The 23,491-nt window shown below is 40.0% G+C and overlaps 1 protein-coding gene across 8 annotated transcripts in view; it reads right to left on the bottom strand.

The window, feature by feature from the left end:
* Positions 1-23,491, bottom strand: part of TNRC6C (trinucleotide repeat containing adaptor 6C) — a 105,677-nt gene that overhangs the window by 67,059 nt on the left and 15,127 nt on the right. For all 8 annotated transcript variants that reach the window (XR_013957999.1, XM_080629373.1, XM_080629374.1 and 5 more), the window contains 2 exons: positions 17,457-17,556; positions 16,581-16,602 (listed from right to left, as the gene is read on the bottom strand). Coding sequence is in view for 7 of the 8 variants with exons in the window: in XM_080629373.1 (XP_080485499.1) it covers positions 16,581-16,602; positions 17,457-17,519 (85 nt within the window). In the remaining variant the exon portion in view is untranslated. The remainder of the gene's footprint in view (positions 1-16,580; positions 16,603-17,456; positions 17,557-23,491) is intronic.

Below are 23,491 nucleotides of genomic sequence, written 5' to 3'. Positions count from 1 at the left end.
GCGTGTCTTAATAAACCCAACATTGCCCCCACTCTCTTGATACCTGCCCCTCTCCATGGCACCTCTCAGTCTAATCTCTCTGTAAACAGAGCTGTAAGAACTTTTGAGGTTTCTAAGGGTATTTCCTTCACTAGAACTTGGTGACTCAATACACCCACTTTATCAGAACCATTTGAGATAAGCCAAGTTTTCCCCCCAGTCCGTCCCTTGTTAGCTCTTACCATCTTTATCTCATCTTCTAGTTTTCTTCCCAATTCATTTACTTACAGGTGATACCTTCTTAACTCTTGGCTTTATGCAAAGGTCTGAAATACGGAAGCATTCAGGACCTCATCAACACCACAAATCCCCTAACACCTACCCTGATACTCATTTGTTTCTCCCTCTGCTTAGACACAGTCATCTGCTTCAGTTCAAACAAATTCTCCCTGTTTCTTCACATTTTCCACCCGTGTCTCACCATCCAAAGCTCTCTCTATACATCTTAACTTCGTAATGGCTTCTGACATGACTTTTTACTTTGTATTGTCATAAGCAAATTGGGGAAATGTGAGCTAAATGTAAATTGGTTGAAACATCCTCTGGGAGAGTCAATGGTTTGCTGTCAAAATACAAGTATGCTTCAGAATAGATTCCACAGGGACTTGATCCAAGCCTACGTTGCTCTTTCATTAACAACCGGATGATGGACTAGAGAATATCCATATTAAATCTGCCAATGACACCAAGCTGGGGAGAGAGAAGATGGCGGTGATCAGATTGCTGAGTGATAGAATCAGAACTCAGCCATGATAAATGAGAGAAGTGGTGTGAAAAAAGCAGCTGCAATCCAATGAGGAAAGTCACGTTATTAGGCAGGAAGAATTAAAAGTAGAACAGCAAACACCTCACCTCACAGCAGTTCTGCTCAAAAAGATGCAATGTTTCAGCAGATCACAAACTGAAGCAGAAAGATCAGGCTACTGTAAGAAGATAAATGTTGTATTGGAATAAATAACCAGCTACAAGGCTCAAAGTAATCCTTCTAACTTCAGTCTGGTATCTTAGAGCCTTCACAAAGGCAGTCCCTGTACCTAGAGCTGACCGTCTCTCTTCAAGAAAGAGCTGGACCATGTGGAGAAAGTACAAAAGAAGCAGGAATCTGGAAACAGAGACTACCACAGCAGATAGAAAGCAAAGAAGTAGTTCAGTCTAGAAGACACTGAGTAGACAAAGCAAGAAAAAATACAAAGGAGAAGGAGGAAATAAGGTGCTCCATCCCCCAGTAAAACAAGACTTGCTGAGTTTAAACAGCAACCAGGGAGATTAAGATTTACATTTCTAACAATAAGGATGATAAGGATCATCTGCAAACATGATACAGGTTTAGTGATCTTGTCTCAGGGCAAGAGGAAGGAACAGATGACCTCTCAAAAACCTTCCTAGCACAATCTTACACGTAAAATGGAGCTCCAAATCCACCTTACTCAGCTCTCCCACTTCCTTCAGCCATGACAAAGAAAAAACCCACAGCGCTCTCTTCAGGTTCTGCTGGTTTTTAAATGTTTAAAACGTGTTCTTTCCATCAGCTCCACTTGTCCAGAGGCCCTCCACTTTGCTCTTGATTAACATGAACTTGGAATTGTATGAATACGGAATGACACTTTATCTCTCCACCACAAGTGGGACTGCATTCTCTTTGTATCCCATCACAACCCACCCAGCTGCTGATCTAATGTGCAGCAAACAATCCCAGCCCCCCTCTATCGATACAACCCTATATCCATGGATTTCACTTTTCAGAACTGGAGAAGCTCTTGATAAAAACATAGATCCTTGCATACTTCAGAGCTCAGATACCACATTTTGTTCCCCTCTATGGAATAGCATCTGCATTTTTTTTTCTTTCAGATCTGTCAGCACAGAGACTGCCACATACTTTTGGAATCTACAAAACCTGGTTTGTGTGATTCAACATATGTTTCAGAAGTTTTCTTCAACCCCATTCTACATTATTCAGTTAGGTCTCACATGCAGCGATCTTGCAAAGAATACTTATACTTTTTACAGCTTTAATACTTTCCTCACTGCTTTCCTCCATGCTAGCACTGGTTAGAATTCTAGTTTTCAATTCACAATTAATTAGCTGTGCCATTAAAAATTGGTACACCTAATTAGGTTGATAGGTTGGCATCAACAATACATTGATAATCCAAAGCAAATATGATGCTTTTTCACTGCAAGTCACACTCTTTCATGTTTATTGAAGGCTCTGAGTGCTCACACATGGCATTACTACAGCCTAATTGATGAATACAAGTTGGACCATATACATCAGCCCTCAAACTTGAAGTCCAAGTTATGAATCAAGATTCTGGGTAATGGAACAGTTAAATTATAACTGCATTCCTTCAGGAGGTGAATTTAACAATTCCTTTGTCTTCTTTCAAGCTACAGTTGTCCATTTACAAGTGATGTGAAGCCGCGCTTATGAATTCATGTTACTCAAACCCCAGTATTAATCGGGTACATTTCACTACATACAGACTTGTCTACATTTGTACCCACTGTAAAGCAATCACAATAAACGAGTAAATACCTCCTGCTAGAATCTGGTCTCTAGACTACATTTGTCCTGAAGCCTCTGACATTTCAGAACGGGTACATTTCATTTAACATGTTGTCACACATGTGGCTTTGAATTCAGACTCCTGTAAACTCAATTCCCACCTCCAGAGCAGGACAATACACTGACATTAGAAAGGCAACTTGCCTATCAAAAAAGAAAATAACGAAGCTACTGGAAGCTTTTAATCACTTGTGTTAATAATATTAAGAAACAGCGGCATTAAGAACCATCTAAAAAGCACAGAGAGGAAATGGAGTCATTGCTGAGATGAATTAGCTTGTGCATGAAACTACTGCTCTACAATGAAGTGAGGGCAGCTCTGAAGGAAGAGAGGGATTGCTCAGCTGGTGTTTAGAAACCTCTGGAGAGTTTGTTCAGGTTTCTGATAGAAGACTTTTCTGCAAGTGAGCTCAGCCCTCTCCATAGCTAGGCATTCCAGGTCTTGTACTTCTTCCCTGAGCATTCAGGAACAGCTAAACTCAACCAACTGCTTTTGAAAAGACTCACTAAAGAAACACAAGAAGTTGCCCACCAACAGGACACACAAACACAATCTCAACAAATCAGTAGCATAGGAAAGGATTATACCATTTTATATATCAGGTACAAGCCACAAGCATAGGCTCACCCTCCAAACCCTTCCCAAGTCTTGATCCCACCGATAACTAGACAATATAAGAGTCAGAGAGAGGGGAAACAGCCTGGAGTTCAATTACACAATGCTAACACTACCATCACCACGAGTACTAGTGGGAAATCCAAGCATCTAATAACAGATTCAATAACTTCATACAGAGCCACATAAGAAGTCTGGGCAGAACTAGGAATCGAATCCTTTGATTTTAAGCTGTGTGCATTTAATCTCATAAAACAACGATTTATACACAGTTTTCACATTCAAAGGGGTTTTTTTAGGTTTATTTTAAACAAATTTACAAAAGGTGCTAAGTCATTACACCAGCAACATTCTTTTTGCTTCATTCCCCCAGCCACATCCAGGCACAGACTGAACAGTAGATATTCGTTACAGCAGAATTCCCATATCACTGTTAAACCATTCACACAAACAGATAAATACTAAGATTCACAGTATTTAGTATTTGACAATTATACAAGTAATTGACAACTAGAATTATCTCTGCATCCATCAGTTTACTGCATAGAAGAGCCTTGAACAGTGCCACATCTACAGGTTACATTTCACATGGTCAAGCCTTGGGACTTGTTTAAAACAAGTTAGAAAGCAGGGCAATCTGGTGAATAACCATCTTACACATTAACCTGTGGGGGTTGTATTTAAGTAAGCAGAGGGAAGAAGATTCTATTATAAACAAACCTGTGCCTCAGGAACTGTCATTTGTGTGTACACTGTGTCAAACAACTACTGTTAGAACCAGCCCTTCTGCAGCAGAGTCTGTTCAGAGCCCCGAGGACCTAGCTCGCCCCGTATGGCTGCTGAGGACTAAGAGAAGCTGAAGGCAGCTCTTCCATTGGGGATTGAAGAGAGTGAATCACAGTGTAAACGCTTCCAGTTTTAAATATAAAAGTGGCTGGGTACTGTAAAGGGATACCTCATAAATCCATCATTTCTATCATGGATTGCTTCTAGATGTCAACCTGACAAGAGTCCTGTGTAAACACAAAGCTTTGACTCTACTGTCATGGACATTTATGATACCAAATGACTGTTTCATGTGCAATACTAAAATAGTAACAATTCTGTAGGCAACCAGTAAAAGGTCTCTGTAATCTTGGCATAACCCTTCCAGTTCACATTCTATCTCAACAGAAGGTTTAGAAGTATGTTTATCCTACAGTCCTAAAGATAGTGTAGAGATACCTGAGCTATTAATTCAAATCAGTCAGCATGAATAACTGAAGCAGTGCCAACAGTGAGTTCAGTGTGGACCAGCAGTGTGGATTTATTTCAAGTCTCAGGTAGCATCACCCAGAGAAACTCTGTATGCAGCCAACTCAATGAAAGCTAAACCTGAAATATTATGGCCTTGTATTTTAAAGTCTGAATCCTTACTGGGCTAACTGAGGATGTGTTCATTTATATTTAATTTTCAACAAGATTGTTTGGAGAATCAAAGCTTTGAGCAAGTTAAGTTATTAAAAACATATAAAACCCACAGGGGCATTGTTACTACTTGAGACTGTACCTACAAAACTTCACAATTTGATATCCAGAAAAACATTCTGGTTTGGATGCAGTCCCCAGTACTGGAAAAGACAAGCAGCCCTACGGAAATGTCACTCTTCTGCCTTTGGAAATGAGTGGCTGATAATGAATTTGAAGCCCTGAAATAAAAACGAGCCTTTACTCAGCTAAACCGAACTAAATTCAAGGCCAGGCTGGATGAGGCTTTGAGCAACCTGGTCTAATGGAAGGTGTCCCTGTCCGTGGCAGAAGAATCTGAAACAAACTCTTCATTTCAGATTCAACACCATCTAAAGAAAAACTCTTCATTAATTCAGTTTAAGCTGAACAGATTTTTTATGTCTCCAGTGCCATTGTGCATTAATGCCACATATGAAAAACAGGCTTTAAATTATTCAGACACACGAAGAAAGCAGCTCCAGCCGTTTGCAGACCTGCTGCTTTTCAAATTCTTCAGGAAAATTTCCTCAATAAAAGCAAATTAAAATCTGTCTGGGATTTTGCAATCGTTTCACTGCAGCCAAGATGAAGCCAGGAAGAAAAAGAAGCCCAACCTCAGTTCAATTTGTTGAACAGAGTCTGAGAGAAAACCCCTTCTGTGGGAAGGGTACAGCCGCAGCAGGTCTGTCAATGACTGAGCATTCCTCAGGAGGCTTTTCTCTTCTCCGTGCAATGCAGCCTTGGCATTGCTGAGGATTTAGATGACCACGTTCACTGAAAAGACCAGGATGAGAAACAAGCAGGGAGCAGAGAGGATCCATCTGTGCGTGTTTACAGCCTGGCAGCAGCAGTGTCACCGCACCAAGTGGAGCTGGGGTATTTGTTGTTGGAGATGACAGCTCTGGTTGATGGGGCTGTCACCATAGCAACTTTCACTAAGGACTCACAATGCACCCAAACCAACTCCCAGCTAAATTAACTTATTGCATGTCACCAGTGAGAAATGACTGTTCAGAGGTAATTTTCTGTACTAATATGTAATAGAGTTAACTCTCTAAATTGAATTAAATTAATTAAATGCCACTCCCAGTAAATCAGATTCTATTACATGAATGTTAAAAGAAATTAAAGATGTTTTAATAAAGATTACTAATAATAACTTAATATTATTACTTCATTTTAATTCAAAAATTCTGCTCAGTTTATTTTAGACACGTCTTCCCTTTACTCAGAAGGAATAGTTAATTACTCCACATACATTATACACGTTTATTTCATATAGTGCTTAGACCTATCAAAAAGAAAGAACACCAGCATTGTAAGAACTGTTCACCTGCGAAATACAGCTTGGTTGAGTATGTGACACCCTAAGGTTTTTCTTACACGCACACAAACACACACAAGCTTTTGGCATATTCCCACACCTTCAGTGATTGTGTCCAGCTTCCAAAGAGTTGTATTACTGCTTTTTGCAGAGAAAAAGAAAACTTTCTGCACTAAGTCCAAGTGCAAAGAAAGAAGAAAATGCCAAGCCTGTCTGGGCAGGCTGCAAAAATAACAGCTCTTTAATGGCTTTACAGATTTACCTAACAAGGTATTATTTTGTTATTTAAAGTAGTTTCTTGCACATTTGAGTAGAATAGTCAGCTGGGAGGCGAATCTAAATGCCCTCAGCTCCCAGTGTAAATAAAGGGCAAGTTGTAATTGCCAACTGATAGTATTAATGCTGTCCAGATGACCCTGACTTTTACTCATTAAAGACTCACTAAGATACTTGAGGCAAACATAGGCCCTATCTAACATTAATCATCTCTCAGAATTACAAACCACATTATGACTTTACTTTCGAGAAAGAAACTTCGTTTACGTGTGAGAAGGCAGCTATTAACAGCAGGGGGAGCACATGGTATCACTAGATCTGCCACTGGCCACAGTGATGACCACGATGCAAGCCCAAGCTCAAGGTTCACTTCATGTTCTGTTAAACACCCACAGGAAAGTCAGTTCTTCCATTAAAAGAATATGGTAAATAAGTCTTAACACATTTTCTGAGTCCGAACTGGAAAACAGGCATAAAAACAAACATGGAAAGCAAGGGCACAATAATGCAGTGACAACCCAACAGAGCAGAACAAGGTAAGCTTTACATCCCACCTACGTTCTGGGGACCAGTGAAATGGGATTATGGATTTCACTGTTCACTGTTACTCTAGATCAAAGTTGTTATCCAGAAAATGAAAAAACCCGAAATAATTCTAACTTAAAAGTCTTAAACAGCCATAATAGCACCAAATCACAGTCTTCATAGTCAAAACTGTACTTTAGTATTTACAGACCGAACTGGAGAAACACTGCACATGCTCATGGAATTGACTCGGTTATCCTAATACAGCACAAAAATATCTGAATGGACAGGACACTACAAACCATCAAGAGACGGTGAGAATATCTCAGCTAAAACAGGAGAAATTTAGAATTTTGCACTTTTTAAAACATTTTCAAACTGAACTTTCAACTTGATAGCTGTATCGCTATTGTACCTTCAAAACTCTCAACAAGTAGTCCTGTAACAATATGCAAAACTATCTTTACTCTCTACTCACCTTCTCTTTATTGCTCGTCTTTTTAGAAGAACATAAGTGGTACATCTACAGGTGGAATTCTGATGTGATTTCACTTTCTTGCTTGATGCTCATGTTTGCAGAGGAGAGAAAAGATCAGCTTTCCACGTACTCAGCAAATCAGCCAAGAAAGAATGGGCTTAAGTTAAAGGAAACACTGTTCAGGCTGAGTGTGAAGACAACTTTCCAACAATAATCAAAATGTCTCTCAAGAACATGTGTTTGGCCTGTCTGACAGGGGGAGGATGGAGAAGACAATCCCTTCTTGCTCATCTAAAGGCATGTATGTAGTCCTTCAATTCTAAGGCTTCACTGTTTTTAATGGAGCTGAGGACTCGACAGTTCTGGAGCTTGGTAACTTAGGTTCTTCAAAACAGAAGTTCATGCCTAGCCCTGGAAAGCTGAAAGTCTGGCTCCATAAATACTGCTAAAAAAAAAAAGAAGACAGCAGAAGCAGCCACATTGGAAATCATGTCAGAAACACTAAGAGAATCCTGGAAACAGGAGGACGGATCTTCAGCAAACTGTGATAAGACACAGGAAAACTACTTCTGCTAACATGGGAAGAGGCAATCAGGAGCTTGAATAATGCCTCAAGTTCAACTGTTCCCTTTGGGCAAACAGTAATAATAGCTGCTGACATGCTCAAGGCAGCTGAGGAGTGTCCAAAGCATTTAGTGGTGCTATTAAACGCAGGTCCCACAAGACTGCTTAGTATGAGCCACTGCTGCCATGCCACAAAGCTAGGGCAGGATGCTTAAAAAGAAAATCACCTCCTCTCATGGTGATCTTGGACCTACAATCAACCTCATGAGTAACCACCTCTTTAGATGCTAATGCACACTATGCTGCCTAAACCGGTTCAGGAATAACCTGACTGATGAGACACATGATGCAAACCCGACCAAAAGGCTTCAGAACATTTACCAAGTGTGAGCTGGTTAAACAGCCATTTTAAGTAGTCCTGTAGGATTTGTAAAGTATGGGCTACCACCTTTAACAACTCAGGAAAAGCATTACAATAATCTAGCAAAACACAGGGAAGTCAAGAGGCAGACTAGCTTCTCAGAGTAGAGGAATGTCAACAGCAGACAGTCAGCAGAACACGAGGTCCCCTAGGCCAAAGGCTTCACACACAGTGTAAAAGAATCAAAACACATTTTCATTTCCTTTGTTTTCCCAAGGTAACTCTCTTCAACATTTGTAAAGCAACTGCCCCAACAGCGTGTACCAGTGTTACAGTTCAAAGCTGCTTTCATCCTTCCCAAGGAAGGGACCAAGTAACTGGCATGTATCTCAATGCAGTCATTATCAAACCAAGCTGATCCATTTCCTGATGTAATGGTAAGCTCTCTTCAAGCTTACAGTTTGCAGATCTTATAGATAGGATATCTATATGTGATACAAACCTCCTCCAGGTAGCAAGATGATAAACTAATAATGGAAAGTGGTCAGGACACTGCAGGTAAATCACAGCTGATCAGGTTTTCATGGAGAAAGCATCAAAGCAGATGACAACTTTCCATGAAAGAATGACCTCAGACAGTCCCCAAGGCAGACAAGAAGCTGCCTTCATGTGTGTGTTTCTTTAAAAGAAGGGTAAAAGCGAATGACTTGAATTCAGAAAGGAAAGGACCACACTGGTAAAATAGGTGAGCTGTGCCATAAAGCCATTTCCAAGAAAACAAACCCTGGACTCTGCTGGCTGGATAAGAAAGCTCAGAGGTGTAGGGTGGGTGTTCTGCGTCTGTTAATATCAGCAGAAGCAGACCATGGCATTGGCATGTTAAACTGGAAAAATGCATCTGGTCTCTGAGCATATGAGCTCTGACAGACAAGTTTCAGACAACATTCTATTAATAACTGGAAGATAGCTATTTGATAAACAAACTGACAGAACAGAATATACACTATTGCCTGACCTGTTGTGATGCCAGCAAGTGCAGCAGTTTGACCATGTCACAGCCTGCATGTTTAAACACACTGCATTAGGCAATGCCCGTTAACGAAAAAGCAGTCTATCGTGGAGTATGAAAGCACTCTACTGTGGGCAGATAAATAACCATAAAACAGCATGCAGTTTGATCATAACTACCACTATTATCATTTGTGAAGCTGTGTTAAAATTTATATTCTATAATATACAGTTGTCAACAACTGTATTGGCAGTTGTTTTGTTTTTCAAAAAGCAAGCCAGGGATTTATCTAGGAGGCATTACCCACCGAGGGGCACCCTGACAATTAGGTCTAGATGAGAAAAGCCCAACTGGTGTTATCTAATTTGTTCTTATTCTCTCTTCATGAAGAACTCTTGTAGAGATAATGTCCCAGGCTTCAAATTTATTCAACAGACAATGTAAAGAGAAATCTGATGAGAACATACTGCCTTTAAGCGGGGTATCAACCCTTACAACATTTACAACAGTTGAAAAATACTAGTGTTTGAAAGCTTCTATTTTCACCCAGATTTAAACCTAAATATATACAAGGTTAAGCTGCTGCCATCCTCAATCTGATAAGCCCAGATCATTTCCTAATTGAGGAAAGTGAGAAAAAGCAAACAACGTAGAAGACTAGAGCAATATTCTGTCTGTATTTCTACTATAAGCACATGCCTAAATTTGCATGATCGCAAACTGTAACAGACTATCTCTAAGGAGATTAAAAACCACCTCTGAGGAATACTAATAATATCAAGGATCTCTGTCTTAAGCTCTTACCTACTCTTCTATTCCCAGCTGAGGAATCTGCAGAGTTTACAAGGCAACCATTGAACGGGAATGGAGGTGCCTACTTGAGTGGTCAGAAGCAGCAGCAACTCTAGGACACGTCGCCAAAGTGCTCTGCATCTCTTCAGGAGGCAGCTGTACTGTAAATCCAGCTCAGGAGAGGAGCACCCTAAGGAAAACTCTCTCTCATGGTTTCCGTTTTATTGTCAAATAACGCTGGAGGTGTGTGTGTGCTGTTCCTGACAAGTTTTTTGCCAAAATCATGCACTAATTGCTTTGTTGCTTCATTGTTGAAAAGAGTGTTCATGGAAAGCTAAAGAGTCTACAGCTTCACAAGAGCTACAGAAGGCTTAAACCTGCAGAACTGTCACTCTTTGGTTGTAGAGATCAAGGGTGTCCAGCCTTGACAAGCTCTCTCTCCTGCAAGAAGTCAACAATACTCTATGCCACCATTAACCTCTAGTTGGACGCCACCGACAAACAAACCAGAAAGACCAACACAGAAAATGCTCACAAAGCCAAATACAACTTGCAGTTTCGTAAAAATTATCCACGCACCTACTTGTTACTTTTTTCTCCTTCACTTCAAAATGGCAAAGTTGATCTGAAGTACATTTTAAGATGCTCATGATGTTGCTAACATTTGTGAGAGCAAAAAGTGTGTTAAGTAACACTGAACTACTGCCACCAAAAACTCAAGATGGTTTGTCACAGCCATCCCACCTGGAGCAGCAAGCAGGAAACCAAAGTTTTCCCTGTACTACTTAACTCCAAGCCTCCCGGACTTATTCTTCTTGCTTTGTCTCCTTCAGTATGCAAATTTCTCCCCCTCTCTGCTCTCATCTGTATTTTCTCCTCCTCTTCACCCAGTACTATGGCAGGGACTCTGTGAATCGTAATTACTTCTCTGTTATAGAAGTGGTATCTCTGTTATAAGAGCAAATCCATGTTTGTTTAAAGATACTTGTAATAGCAAAACACCACCACGATAAAGTTATCAGAACGAAAACATTTTTGTGTTATAAAACCTTAACATATGACAATAGGTTATCATTAGGTTACCAAACGACTGCATACTAAGACCTAATTGAAACAGTTATTACAATGCACCCTCCTCCTTCTGCAATGATGATTTATGGCACATTTTGTGACTACAACATTCCGCAGTTCAGTACAAACACAGCACTTAACTAACAAGATGGCAGCGGCAGATATTCAAGCATAAACTATAAATACTCAAATGAGTCAGAGGTTGTAAGCCTGTTGTAAATTGTACCTGATTTTTAGGCTGAAATACATCTCTTAATCTTAGGTAAAAACCTCTGCTGGCTTTTACAATAACATGACACAAACCAGAAAAATTCAAAGCATATTTTAAGAAGACCAGTTGTTACATGGTCATAATTCTACTTAATAACTGAGGAGACATTTCTCTAAAAAGTTTAGTTCTCCTTATTTCATAGAATCCCAGGCGGGTTTGGTTTGGAAGGGACCTTGAAGCTCATCCAGTTCCAACCCCTCGCCATGAGCAGGGACACCTTCCACTAGACCAGGTTGCTCCAAGTCCTGTCCAACCTGGCCTTGAACACTGCCAGGGATGGGGCATTTTCTATGGAACTACCATTAAACAACAGTAACATCCACCACAGGCAGAAAGAGCACATTACGAATGCACATAAAACTGCATTTCAGTATGTGCAGAACTGAGCATAGGCTACAGGAAAGCAATTGACATCCAAATACGTACAAGCAGAGAACATTCTAACAGCCCATTTGGGCAGGTGAAGTGAGTAATCAATTTCAAACTATGCATCCATCTACACAGCTGATTTGGAAGCGAAAATACCTGGTTTTGAAGAAAGGTATGCCACTACTTCTGTCATCCAAACAGAAATGCCAGAGCAAGGGATGGGATCTCAGAGCTTTTTATCCCCTTTTCTCATTTTAACTCCCATTCACAATACAGTTGAGCATGTTCCTCCAGAGAAAATATACAGTACTGCTTGTAGGATTAAAAACACTATGTACATTTTAAAAGGGAGCTCAAAAAAGTATACCAACATTTGTGACACCACAAATGGGTTACCAACCACATACTGTTGAATGTTTTCTGTTCTCTGACGCCCCCCAAAATTAAATGCATTAAAGCCTCTACCCTGGTAGAATAATCTCTCAGTCTGCAGACAATCTTCCTGACTCTGCAAGTTGAGTATTAAAATCATCACTCAGTGAGGAGTCCCTAGGGCACACGGCACAGACAGCCTGGGGGAAGGGAAAGCTCCAGAAACAGACCACAAATGGAAGGGAATGATGCTCCGCTCAGGATCGACTGTACCACTTTAAAAGAGGATGGCCAGTGCTGGGCAGGCTGCTGAATCCCAGGATTATTGCAGCTATTACAGCTTCTGCCATCCTGCTTCATCCCATAAACTGTGACTGAAGTTCCCATTTTCCCATCTCTCTTACATCTCTCCCAAGTCACATGCCATGAACATGAACCTACGATGATCAGGAATTTCAAAAAGGAAGACTGGCCATCTCTGCTTTAGGCTAAAGGGAGAACAGTATTTTCCAGACTAGCATTTCTAATAAAATAGTTACCAAAATCTTTTCTATCTTAGACTAAAAATGGTCTGTACTTAACTCTTTTTACTTCTATGTTTACACATTTAACACTTGCCTTCATTGTAGGTAATGTTGGAGAACAGGACAGATACTTTGCCTTCCAAGTACTACGGTGGACTGTTTGAGTAACAAATTGTTTAAGCTCTTTTCTACCAGCACCTGAAATTTATTTTACACGAAGTGCATAGAATCCAGCTGGGATGGGAGTAAAGCAGCCCAGGAACTGATCACCACCGTGCGGACTAATCTTGCAGCAGGATGGCTAGAGGAAAAGCAGGCAGCAAAATATCCGACCTCATCGTATTTATCACAAGCATAGCTCTTAAAGCCGGCTGTAGTTATTAATAACAGCCATTTACCAAACTAGTGACTATCTACCATACAGTACAAAACTCTGATAGCTACAGCTCAATGTTTTCATTACAAAAGCTTTTATACACAAAGTTTCTTTATCAAGTGCATATCAACTGGCAAGAGTTTACACATTTAAAATAAACACTAATAGGTTGTGCTCAATCGTCCTGTTCTCAAAAGAATTACCATAAAAGAACAGCAACGTGCAAGTACAAGTGCAGCACGCAATAAAATCGTGTTCATTTCCTACCTCATCTCATTCCTCTCCAGCTGAATAGGAAGACTACTTTCATTTGTTTTTAAGTAATTGAGAAACATTTCAGCTCCTTATCAGCTCTTCTATCCTTTTTCGTTTCACACATTCCCTAGAATTGTTGCCAACAGGGTATTTGTAAAAGATTCAGCCTAACAAAAATACTCTAGCAAACAATGTTGCAGACAAAAAAATCAGCAGCTGAAGAAGCTGTTATGTTGAGAAGACTTAAAGAGACAGATCCTTGTTTAAACAGAAAGAATCATTTAAATTGTTTTAAATAGAGGCCAGAGCTGTGTAAGGGAGCACTTCCTATCCCTGGACCAGTACCTCCGGCAGTGGCCACATACCTTTCCTCTATTGGTGGAAATGCCTGTTTATTTTGGAAGGGTTTTGTGCTTCACATCACAAATGAAAACATTCAGCTCAGGCTGAGGCCTCAGAGCAATATTTAACTGACAACACACCACATACACACACCCACAGGAAACCTCTTTCCTCCTTACCAGTTTCTCTTTCCTGAGGCCTCAGCCAACTGAACATGCAACAGCCCGTATCATGTTACAACCAATTGTAACTACACATACAAAGTATAGGAGTTAATTGTCAGACAGGACACTAGATCCACATTTCCCATTGTGCTACAGAAATACATTTAAATCCTAATAGTCATTAAAAAATAAAAAACACCTTGATCACAGAGCAGGTTTCAAGTACAGAAGCCAACTGGAAGGGCTAAGCTTTCTTACCATCATGTCCCACTGTTTGTCCATTCCTAGCTACTCCAAGAGAGTGCTTTCTCCTTCAAAAATACTGCTAAGAGCAAACAAGGAACAGTACAAACATACTGTCCCCCATCAGCTGAAACCCTTCCATATCCCATCTCCAGTTGTATAACTTATTTTTCTCCTGTATGACCTGAAGCATCTCCCATTGCTATAGCAACCCAGCTGCAGAAGTGAATGACACATACAGAAAAAGAAGCAATTTCTTTTTCTGAGTTACCACAAGCAGCTACATTAAGTCATATTTATAAAGATCCTACCTACCAAAAACTGGCAATAGGGCTATTTTGCAAAAGGGATATTCAGCCCCAACCCAGTTTTAAGCTTTAGCACATCCTGCCCATTGGCAGGCAGTACCTGCCAGGGTCAGTAGTCTCAGTTTTACTGTGTTGACCTGTCTTCAGAATGAATTGCCTAGATACGAAATAAATCAACCAAATTCAATTATAATTCCTGTGTTGCCTTTTAGCTCTAGTAGCATTTGTCACTCAACCTTGAAAATAAAAATAGAATACTTGGTGCAGTACTGCAGTGAAGTTTATAGTCATCTTCAGATAGTCCATGAAAAACATTCAGCCAACTTCTTCCTCTTGTTGAGTATTTCTATATTTCAAGACATTTCTGCTACCTATCATAAGCTTCTGTACATCCCTCCTCAAGGTAAATGGAAGAGAACAGTATAATGAAGTGGAAATAAAACATTCCCACAGACCAGCCTGCACAGCAAGTAATAGCTGCCTGTCAAAGGAAATGAGAAGAAGGCTCATCCACACGACTGTAAATAATCACTGTCCCCGCACTGCACATGAACAGGAGAGGTTTAGTTTCTCTACAGGCCAGGCCAACTCTTTTCAATGAAGTCTAACTACAAAAAGGTGAATTATTGCTTCTGATAGATAAACAGTAAAAGCCAGAACTGTTTAATCTTTAACATAACTACCTTTATTTCCTATTATCTTCTTCCCAATTCTATTCTATAGCAGTAGCATGGGATGCTTAAATACAATGACAATGGACAAAAAAAATTCAAGCTTTCAAAAAGCAAACTCTCAAGTGTACCTGAAAAACTGGAGTTACTCTCACACTACTCTCAAAAACTTTAACTTGCCATTTTCAAGCAATGCAAACCAAAGCTGTCACAACAAAACCAGAAATAATAACATCCCACAGGGGAGAGCAGAAGGCACTGTGTGTTTCAGTGTCAACAGAAAGGAAGAGCCACTGTATTAACACATGAAAATGAATTTCATAGAACAGTGAAACCTTTTCACACAGAAACAAGCCTACAGAGAGAACAAAATATGTACTACTGGGGAACCAAATATTCCACTTAGATAGAAATTGCTCTAATGCATCTAAATTCCAAATTTCTTCATGTACTTCAGATTTTGAGGGGTTGTTTCTTCTGAAAGCAAAATTTACTGTTACAAACTACATGAGATCTCACAGGGCAGATGAAACAAAATTCAGAGTCAAATTTTCTCATTTCACACTTTCTATGTAAGAAAAGTTTAGAAAGTACAGAGTTCCAATAAATTACTTGTTACAGTTTCTTCATCGCACAGTTACAACTTTATCTTTCTGAATTCAGTATTACTGAAGCAATACTTAATTTCTGCTCTATGAACACAGAAGAAGTGTTTGAAACATAAGTTGTTTTGTCAACCCCATATGTTACGCTTGGCTCTGCTCTAATTCCCAGTCTTCGGGAATCTGGGAAGCTCTACTTGCCTGTCTGTCACCTAATAATCCAGCAATAAATAACTCATTCACAACTGTTCTACAGCCCTGAGTCTTGTGCGCTGCCATGTGAATCAAAGGACAGACTAGATAAAATATCTGTAAGCCAGAAGGAGGCATCACCTCAACTCTTTTCCCTGCCTTTTTTAAGGCCATAGCTTCAGTAACACTTCTCTTATGGCACTTCAGAGTTCACTGCCTTAGAGAGGAACATGTCTTGTGTTTCTGCTGCTTCCTGGGCCGTGCTGCAAACCAGTTTAATTCACTTACCAAACAGAAAATCCACACAGAAGGGAAAAAAAGGCAGTTGTGAAAATAGCTTTCTCACAGGTTCAATGAATTGAGTTTACTCACTAAATTGGGTTGAATCCTGAATGCCAGAGGAAAGATTTACCCTTCTGGGTGGCAATTAGTTGATTTTGAAATAGATAAATAACTAGTAGCAACTAAATGGAAAACTACATCTGTCTCAACATGACACAAGAGATGACACACATTGTGTTATGTTTCACAGGAATTTAATCCGTATGTTCCTGTCAAAAGTGTGCCACATGATACCCAGCAAGATAAGCAAAGAAAAAGCTTACGCTGAGAATCCCAACATACACCCAGCTCCTCCAACAAAACTTCAAGAACAAAACTATCCTAGTAAGATACACTCTCCCCCTTAAAATGACACAAAGAATAAAAAGCATAAGCACAGCTTTTAAACAAACTTACAGAAATATCACAGGGTTCACAAAGAATAAATGTGACTTTACCTTTGGTTTTTTGTTCAGCAGCCTGAAAAAAGAAAAGAAGAAAACAAATCAACTACTTGTCTATATTCAAAATGATACCTAACAATTATAGGGCTTCAGGCCTAACTTTCTGCAGAAACTGCTTGCATAAATTGAGGCATCAGCTTCAATGAAGGACTGGAAAATGCTAGTTTAAATCCAGGTTATAGGAATGCAAGGAAAACTGATGCCAAAGAGGCAGTACAAAACCTGGTGAGCAGTCTGGCAGTGCCCCATCTATCCACCCAGCCTTCTGCCACTTCAGAAGCTTCTTAAACCAAACAGTTCAGTCATGAGCTTTTTAACACTCAGAAGAATTAACTTCATGACTTTGTGCAGTATCCCTTTGAATCCATACAAACTATTTGTCTACACAGATTAAGTGCACATTTTTATGAAGACTCATCTCTTTTTTTTTTTCTTTTTTCCTGTTTGGAATCCAGCCACTTCGTTGATGTCAAATAAATTTTATACTGGAAAAGCCAGTGATCAATTCCTGCCCACCTCCTAAGGGCTACTTAAGATTAGAACTGTGTAATCCAGAAAATGAGGCAGGAGAATGCACACCACAGAAAATGTGCAACAGCCTCAGAATCCTGAGCCAGTTCAGTACCAGCTGACTTTGCATTGCCATGGAAGACGAATGTTCATGTGAGACAGTGGTGGGAGCGGTAACATCAGGAGATGGTAAGAGCTTCGGAGTGCTAATAAACTGCCACAACTGCTCTTGCAGGAATTTTCTGAGCCCAGCCTCACTCAAAGTCAACAGGACTGGCCACCTCTGTCAGAATTAGTCAAGACTGCAGGGTCAGTGTCTCTATGTTACACATAAAAGTGAATATTTAATTTAAAACAAACCTTTTTCTGAGCACCTTCCTTCTTTTTCTTTTCTTCCTGCTTTTTCTTTTTCTTTTCTTCCATCAAATGTTCCTCTTCTTTTGTTTCTTGTTCTTTCTCCCTGATAAGAATAAAGGTTGGGAAGGACTTTTCAGTAAGATAAAAGTTTATCTAGGAAGGTTAATAATTCATACTTACATTGCTAACTTTCTTCATCTCATGTCTAAAAAAGGCTGCTGTAATAAAAGCATTGAAAAAAGCTGATCGAAAATCGAAACCAGTGACAAAATAGTAATCAATGAAAATTCATAAAGAATCAATTTGGAACCTCTTTCCACAATCACTCAAAAGTGCTACTTAATAGTAGCACATTCTAGGGAAAGAAAGTTTCAAACTGAAAAACAGAGAAGTAACCCAGGTGGTTAATCCAAGTTCTGCTGCTTCTCAACAGCTACAATTCACAATGTACCTTAAAGATCATGAGTGAATTCAGGACTTCCCAACTATTTTTCTTACTCTGATAAAACACACCCTGTATTCGTTTCTCATATGCATTAGTTTTGTTCTCAGGAAGTTGTAAACTCAAGCCCAGGTGAATTTAAGTCATCATATTTTGTGCTAATCCTATAAATTCTACCTGAAAAATTTGCAGGAATACAAAACACAACTGTTACAGTAGCATCTTGGTTAAAATTTAACCTAAGTTATCCCAAATCAAGATCTATAGGAAACCTCACCATCCTTGCTTTCTTTGTCCATCACCATAATAAATGGTTGTAACAATGACCCTCCCCAACATCCTTTCAAATAAATACCAATGCAAGTAATTAATTGACTTCTCTACAACCATTTCATCTTCCTTGACAGCTCTTCAGGTCCTGACCATTTATCAGCCTTACAGATCTTCTGAGAAAACTCCATTTCTGATGGGCTAAAACCACGACCATTACTATTATTAGATTTGATGTCTCCCAGTTACTTGAGACCACTTGTAGCCTAACTTCTTATTACTTGTAACTTGCCAAAGCACACAGTCCTCGTTTATTTTTGGTTGGGGGGTGGGTAAAGAAGATCTTGGTAGTTATATAATTACAGACTTAGAACAGGTCTGCAGGGGCTGGGAGTTCTTTATCTAAAGGAGAAACAGATTTTGCACATCATGTCCTCAAACATTCCCCGTCACATTTTCCCTTTTAACTGTGCCTTTATTTCCCTTTAATATGTTTGCACATTATTACATAGTTTCCCTTTTTATAAAAAGAAAAGGAATAAAAAAAGGAACACTGTAGTCCATTTTTTGAGATTTTTTGGCTGTTGAAGGGTGGTTTAGTTTTTAGCATTTTCACTTGCCTGAAAATACTGTGTTTGGCCACTGCAAATGCTTTATTGCTTGCAGAGATGCTGCACCGCGCTCCAGACTAAACCCAAAGCAGCTTCCCTTCCCTTGTGCTACCCCAGACAACAAACATCGCACTGAGCAGCCCAGAGGTCTAAACACAGGGGTTCCTTTCCTTTTAGACACCTGACAGCACTCAAACTATTTATAGAAGTGACAGATACAGCAGGCCCCAGAGCCTGGAACAGCAGCTGGAGGTCAGGCACATCTGGAAGTGCTTGGCGCACAACTGGAGGTCAGGACATGGGAAGTGGCATCAGGTATTTGTATTTTGAATGCTACATCACTTTCTGTCATGAGCAAAAATTCATCACCTGCATGACTGCTCAACTGTGTGCCAACTTCAAAGGGCCACCTTTCAAATACTGTGCTGTAAATCAATGTTTGAGAAACACTGGCTCTGAAGAGCTGCAGGTGGGTATTAGCATCACATACTTAACACTGCACTTCAGGAAAGGGTACTTGAAGTTGCACTTTTAAAAGGCTTGTTCTAGGACTTTGCAAAAAGTGATGACTGACTTCAACACAAGAAACGGAGTTGAAACCATAACAGATCTGCCTTTAGTCCTGTTCACTCCAGAGGAGAACAGAAGTCCCCAGGATTTCAGTCACTACAAAGTAACAACATCCAGCCCCTTCATTTCCAGTGCTCCCTACCCAAGTCACAGACTCTACAAAGCCCACGTCTTCAAGGGAACTCTCCCAAACTCTCATGCTATTGCCAAGGGAAGTTCCAGCCTTTTTTGTGTTTTTAAAGCAGGTGAATGAAACGAGGAACTTTCTGGTTTTCCATTCCTAGTACTTAAGAAAACCTGTGACATTACAGCAATTCCAGACCACCACAATGGCATTTAAATCCCATTCAATAGTCCGTGCAGTATTTAAAACAAAAAACCACCATCAGTGCTTTGCTTAATGTGCAGGTTTTTTAAGCTATTAAAGTAGCTAATTCCCAACTTTCTGATTAAGCTTCCCACACACACACACCCCCAAGTTCCTCTCATGGACTCACAGAATCCCAGGTTTGAAGAGACCTCAAGGATCATCTGGTCCAACCTTTCCTCATACAAGCATGATCCAGACTAGATGGCCCAGCACCCTGTCCAGCTGAATCTTAAAGTTATGTCCAGTGTTGGCGATCACCTTCCATCCCTGCTAAACTCTCATCACTTACCCTGGACTCAACTATCAACTGCTCTATTTCCAGCCTCTTTGTCCTCTAAAGGTGGTTCTGTTTTGCTGTTTCCCACGCAATGCTATGTTATTCCCTCCCTTACACAGGTAATACACCATGTTAGAGGATTTTCCAAATCAAACAAGAGCAAACCTTTTGCTCCATTAAAAATACAATGTATTTTATTATCATATCAATTACAACATAAGAGGTAGAAGTGCCACTCCTAGAGAAGACCTGTTTGGGTTTGTTTAGGGGTTTTCTTTCATTCCTCAGATTAAATTCACCTCAGATTACCTCAGAAAATGATACTGTAATTTTTAATGGAGTTCCATTATCAAACCTGATTTACATAATGACACTTCTGAACACATATGCTTTAAATATGCTTAAAATAGAAATAAAGCTCCAAGTGGCCTCTCAGATGGCAACTCTCACTGTCGCTTCTAGGCAGAAACCAGTCATCCAAGAGCAAAACCGAAGGAAAACAATAAAAACATTGCCACATAAAGTTTGATTACATTGTCAAAGGAATGTATCGCAGTTTTACTTCCTGAGTGACAATTTAATCTTTATTACAGGAAATATGCTAAAAAAAATTATGAATACAAAGTTCGTATGATTTAAATCAGAAGTGTCTTAGAATATATTTGTAGGAGTTTGCTTTTTTCATGTATATATAGATCTGATGTATCAGAATCACGGGGGATGAGCAGAGAGCAAAGAGCTCTACTATAGCATCAAGTGTTCCTTTTATAGATTGCAATTAGCTTATTAAATCAAACCTAAACCAAGGTTAGCTTTGAAGGACCCACGCTTAAGAACTCTCTCTGAATAGCAAAGCAAGCCAAAATGAAATGCAGGTCACGGTCAGACAGCCTGACACAACTATGGCTGTGTCCTGGCAATGCCTGTTGCAGAAAGTCTTAATAATCCCTTTAAAAACTATCAAATTAACAAATCTATGCTGATTTTACCTTTTAAGGTAAAGAGAGAACTTCAGTTTTCTAGCTGCTACAAGACACTGGATTGCTTTCACATCTGAAGCCACAGCTGGCATTCTGAATTAGCACTCATATGACATTCTAACAGGATTCTGGAATACACCTTTTGGGAATATCGTTTTCTTAAAGTAGACACTATTTGTGTTATTCCATGCAAGGTTATTTATTACCCATGCAGTGTTTTAGTGTCCAGTAGTTCCTGCAATGGCCAAGGACTAGACAGAGACCTGTTTCTCTTGTCCCTCCATGTGACACAGCTCCAAATCTAACCCTAATGAGTTCTGTTTGTATAAATTTAAGATATTGAAGATACATTTATTTACATAGGAAAAGTGTCTGGAATACCTCTTCAAAACATAATTCTGACCTTGGCCTACAGCTGCCTTTGCCTGGTTTAGCCCAATGAGGTAACAGCTCCCATAGCTTAATTATGGAATGCCTCTCTTGCACCTTAAGTTCACATCCTGCTTTACGCTGGAAAAACTGACAGCTGTGAAAATCAGCAGGAATCTAAATGACAATGCGACACCTTAATGTAAAGCAGGAATCCTACATAAAGCAAGAGGTCACTGGATCATCAGCAGTCTCTGTTTTCAGGACAACTAGAACAGGGAAACTAAAACTCCACACCTGCTTCACGCTAATTTTGCTTCCTGCTTCATCTTTATCCAACCCAGCTCCCTGTGGCCTTTCTAGGGTAAATACTGGTGAAGGCACGGAGCTGGTGTGACTTTAAAAGCGCAGCTTTTTTCCCTTGATAGAGGCTCAGTCATTAATCAAGAAGAGTCAAGCTGGTCCGTAACTGCAAGCTCTCCAATCGCCTCAAAAGAGAAGAGCAGCACATAAAACTAGCTCAAATAAGAAAGAATATGAAACAACCCCAGCAGAAACACATGGGGATGAAAATGAGGAAGGCCAGCAATGTATTAGCATTGCGCACATAAAAAGTAACAATAAATCAACCTTTTAGTGCTTCATTAATGAGCAAAGGGAAGCATTAGCTTTGATACTTTGTAGGAAAGCAGGACTATTGACAGATGACCCTATGAGGGGTAAAGCAATAGTACTGCTCTTTCTGCTTTAGCCTTCCCTAAAGAGGTCAGCTAGGAACAGATGGCCAACAACCATCTGAACTGGTGCTGAGCCGGCAGATGATGACAGCTTCACAGAGGGATTTCATAGGGCTCTTCCCTGTGTAGGGAGGCTTCACCCACACTGGTAGCAGGACAGCAAGGAGCCACCAACCAACCTGCTCCAGGATCTCTGACTTCTGTCATTCTGGTTTCCTCACGCAAAAGGGCTGGATACAATTGCAAGCAAGAATCTCAAGATGTGTTTCTAAGTCCTTCTTCCCCCAGATTTGAGAAGAAAGAATGGATCAAACTTCTCAGGAAAAAATCCACAAACTGGCAAGGAAAAAAAGGAGATGGAACTAAATAATCTGCTACCACTCCCAACAGGAAACCAGGCCAGCAAAAGTAGGAACAGCTTACAAAGGCTCTGGAGAAATCTGATGTTTCTCTGCTGGCTGGGCCTGATATAATTTACCATAAGACCAACTGTGTCTAAATCATCCCAGATTACCTTAAAGAATCAGCAGAAGATGGATGGCACTCTGGAAGACTAGCAAATGGCTACGACTGTGCATGTAACTTCAAAGGGGAAGGGATAAAAACACTAGTAACAGCTGAATCTCCACACAAGATCTGTGGGGGAGAACAAAGCCCAGGGTTTTTTCCTTATACCATGGTTCCCGGTTGTTGTTATAAGGACTAATGGGAAATAAGAGAAGCAACTGGCTGATTTTTCAAGCAAAATGCAAAGTTTTGTTAAGAACAAGGGCATTTTTGTTGGGTTTTGTACCAAGAACATGGTAGGGAACACAAGCTAAGCAAAACTACAGTAAAATACCCACAAAACAAGCCACGCCAGCACCTCCCTTTCCAACAAGGCAGAAAACCAATGGATTTTTGTTGCAGTATGCCACATGTCCAACATTCCTATTAAGTACTTTGCTGGCTTCATAATCATATGTATGAATACAGTATAGAGAACAACTGGCTAAACACCAGCTTTAGGGAGATAAAAATGAGATGTTTCAGCAGCTTTCAATCCAAAGGCAAAGCAACAATGTCACATATGGTCAGAGATTCATCAGCTGCTGTCGTGTGTCCAGTTTGGGACTGTCTACAACAAAAGAGAAACAGCAACTGAAGAGAGACCAGAAAACAGCAACAAGAAGGATCAGAGATCAAAAAGGCAGGGGCCTTGGCAAAAAAATCTAAAGAGGCTGCAACCCCTTCATTCAAGTAGGTGTTAAAGACAGAGATAAGAGAAGAATGGAGTAAAATCCTTCTACTTTAGCTGTGTTAAGTAGCACTGAATTTAAATTGCACAAAGAAGATTTGGATTAGGCATAAAAAGATAATCTTCCACACTGTAGCATTTAAAAACCACCCAAACCAAACCACCCCACACAATA

Source organism: Psittacula echo (genome assembly GCF_963264785.1).
Source record: "Psittacula echo genome assembly, chromosome: 14".
In the NCBI taxonomy this organism is placed as follows: Eukaryota; Metazoa; Chordata; class Aves; order Psittaciformes; family Psittacidae; genus Psittacula; species Psittacula echo.
Note: the sequence above shows the minus strand (reverse complement) of the source record. Positions and strands in the feature narration are given on the sequence as shown.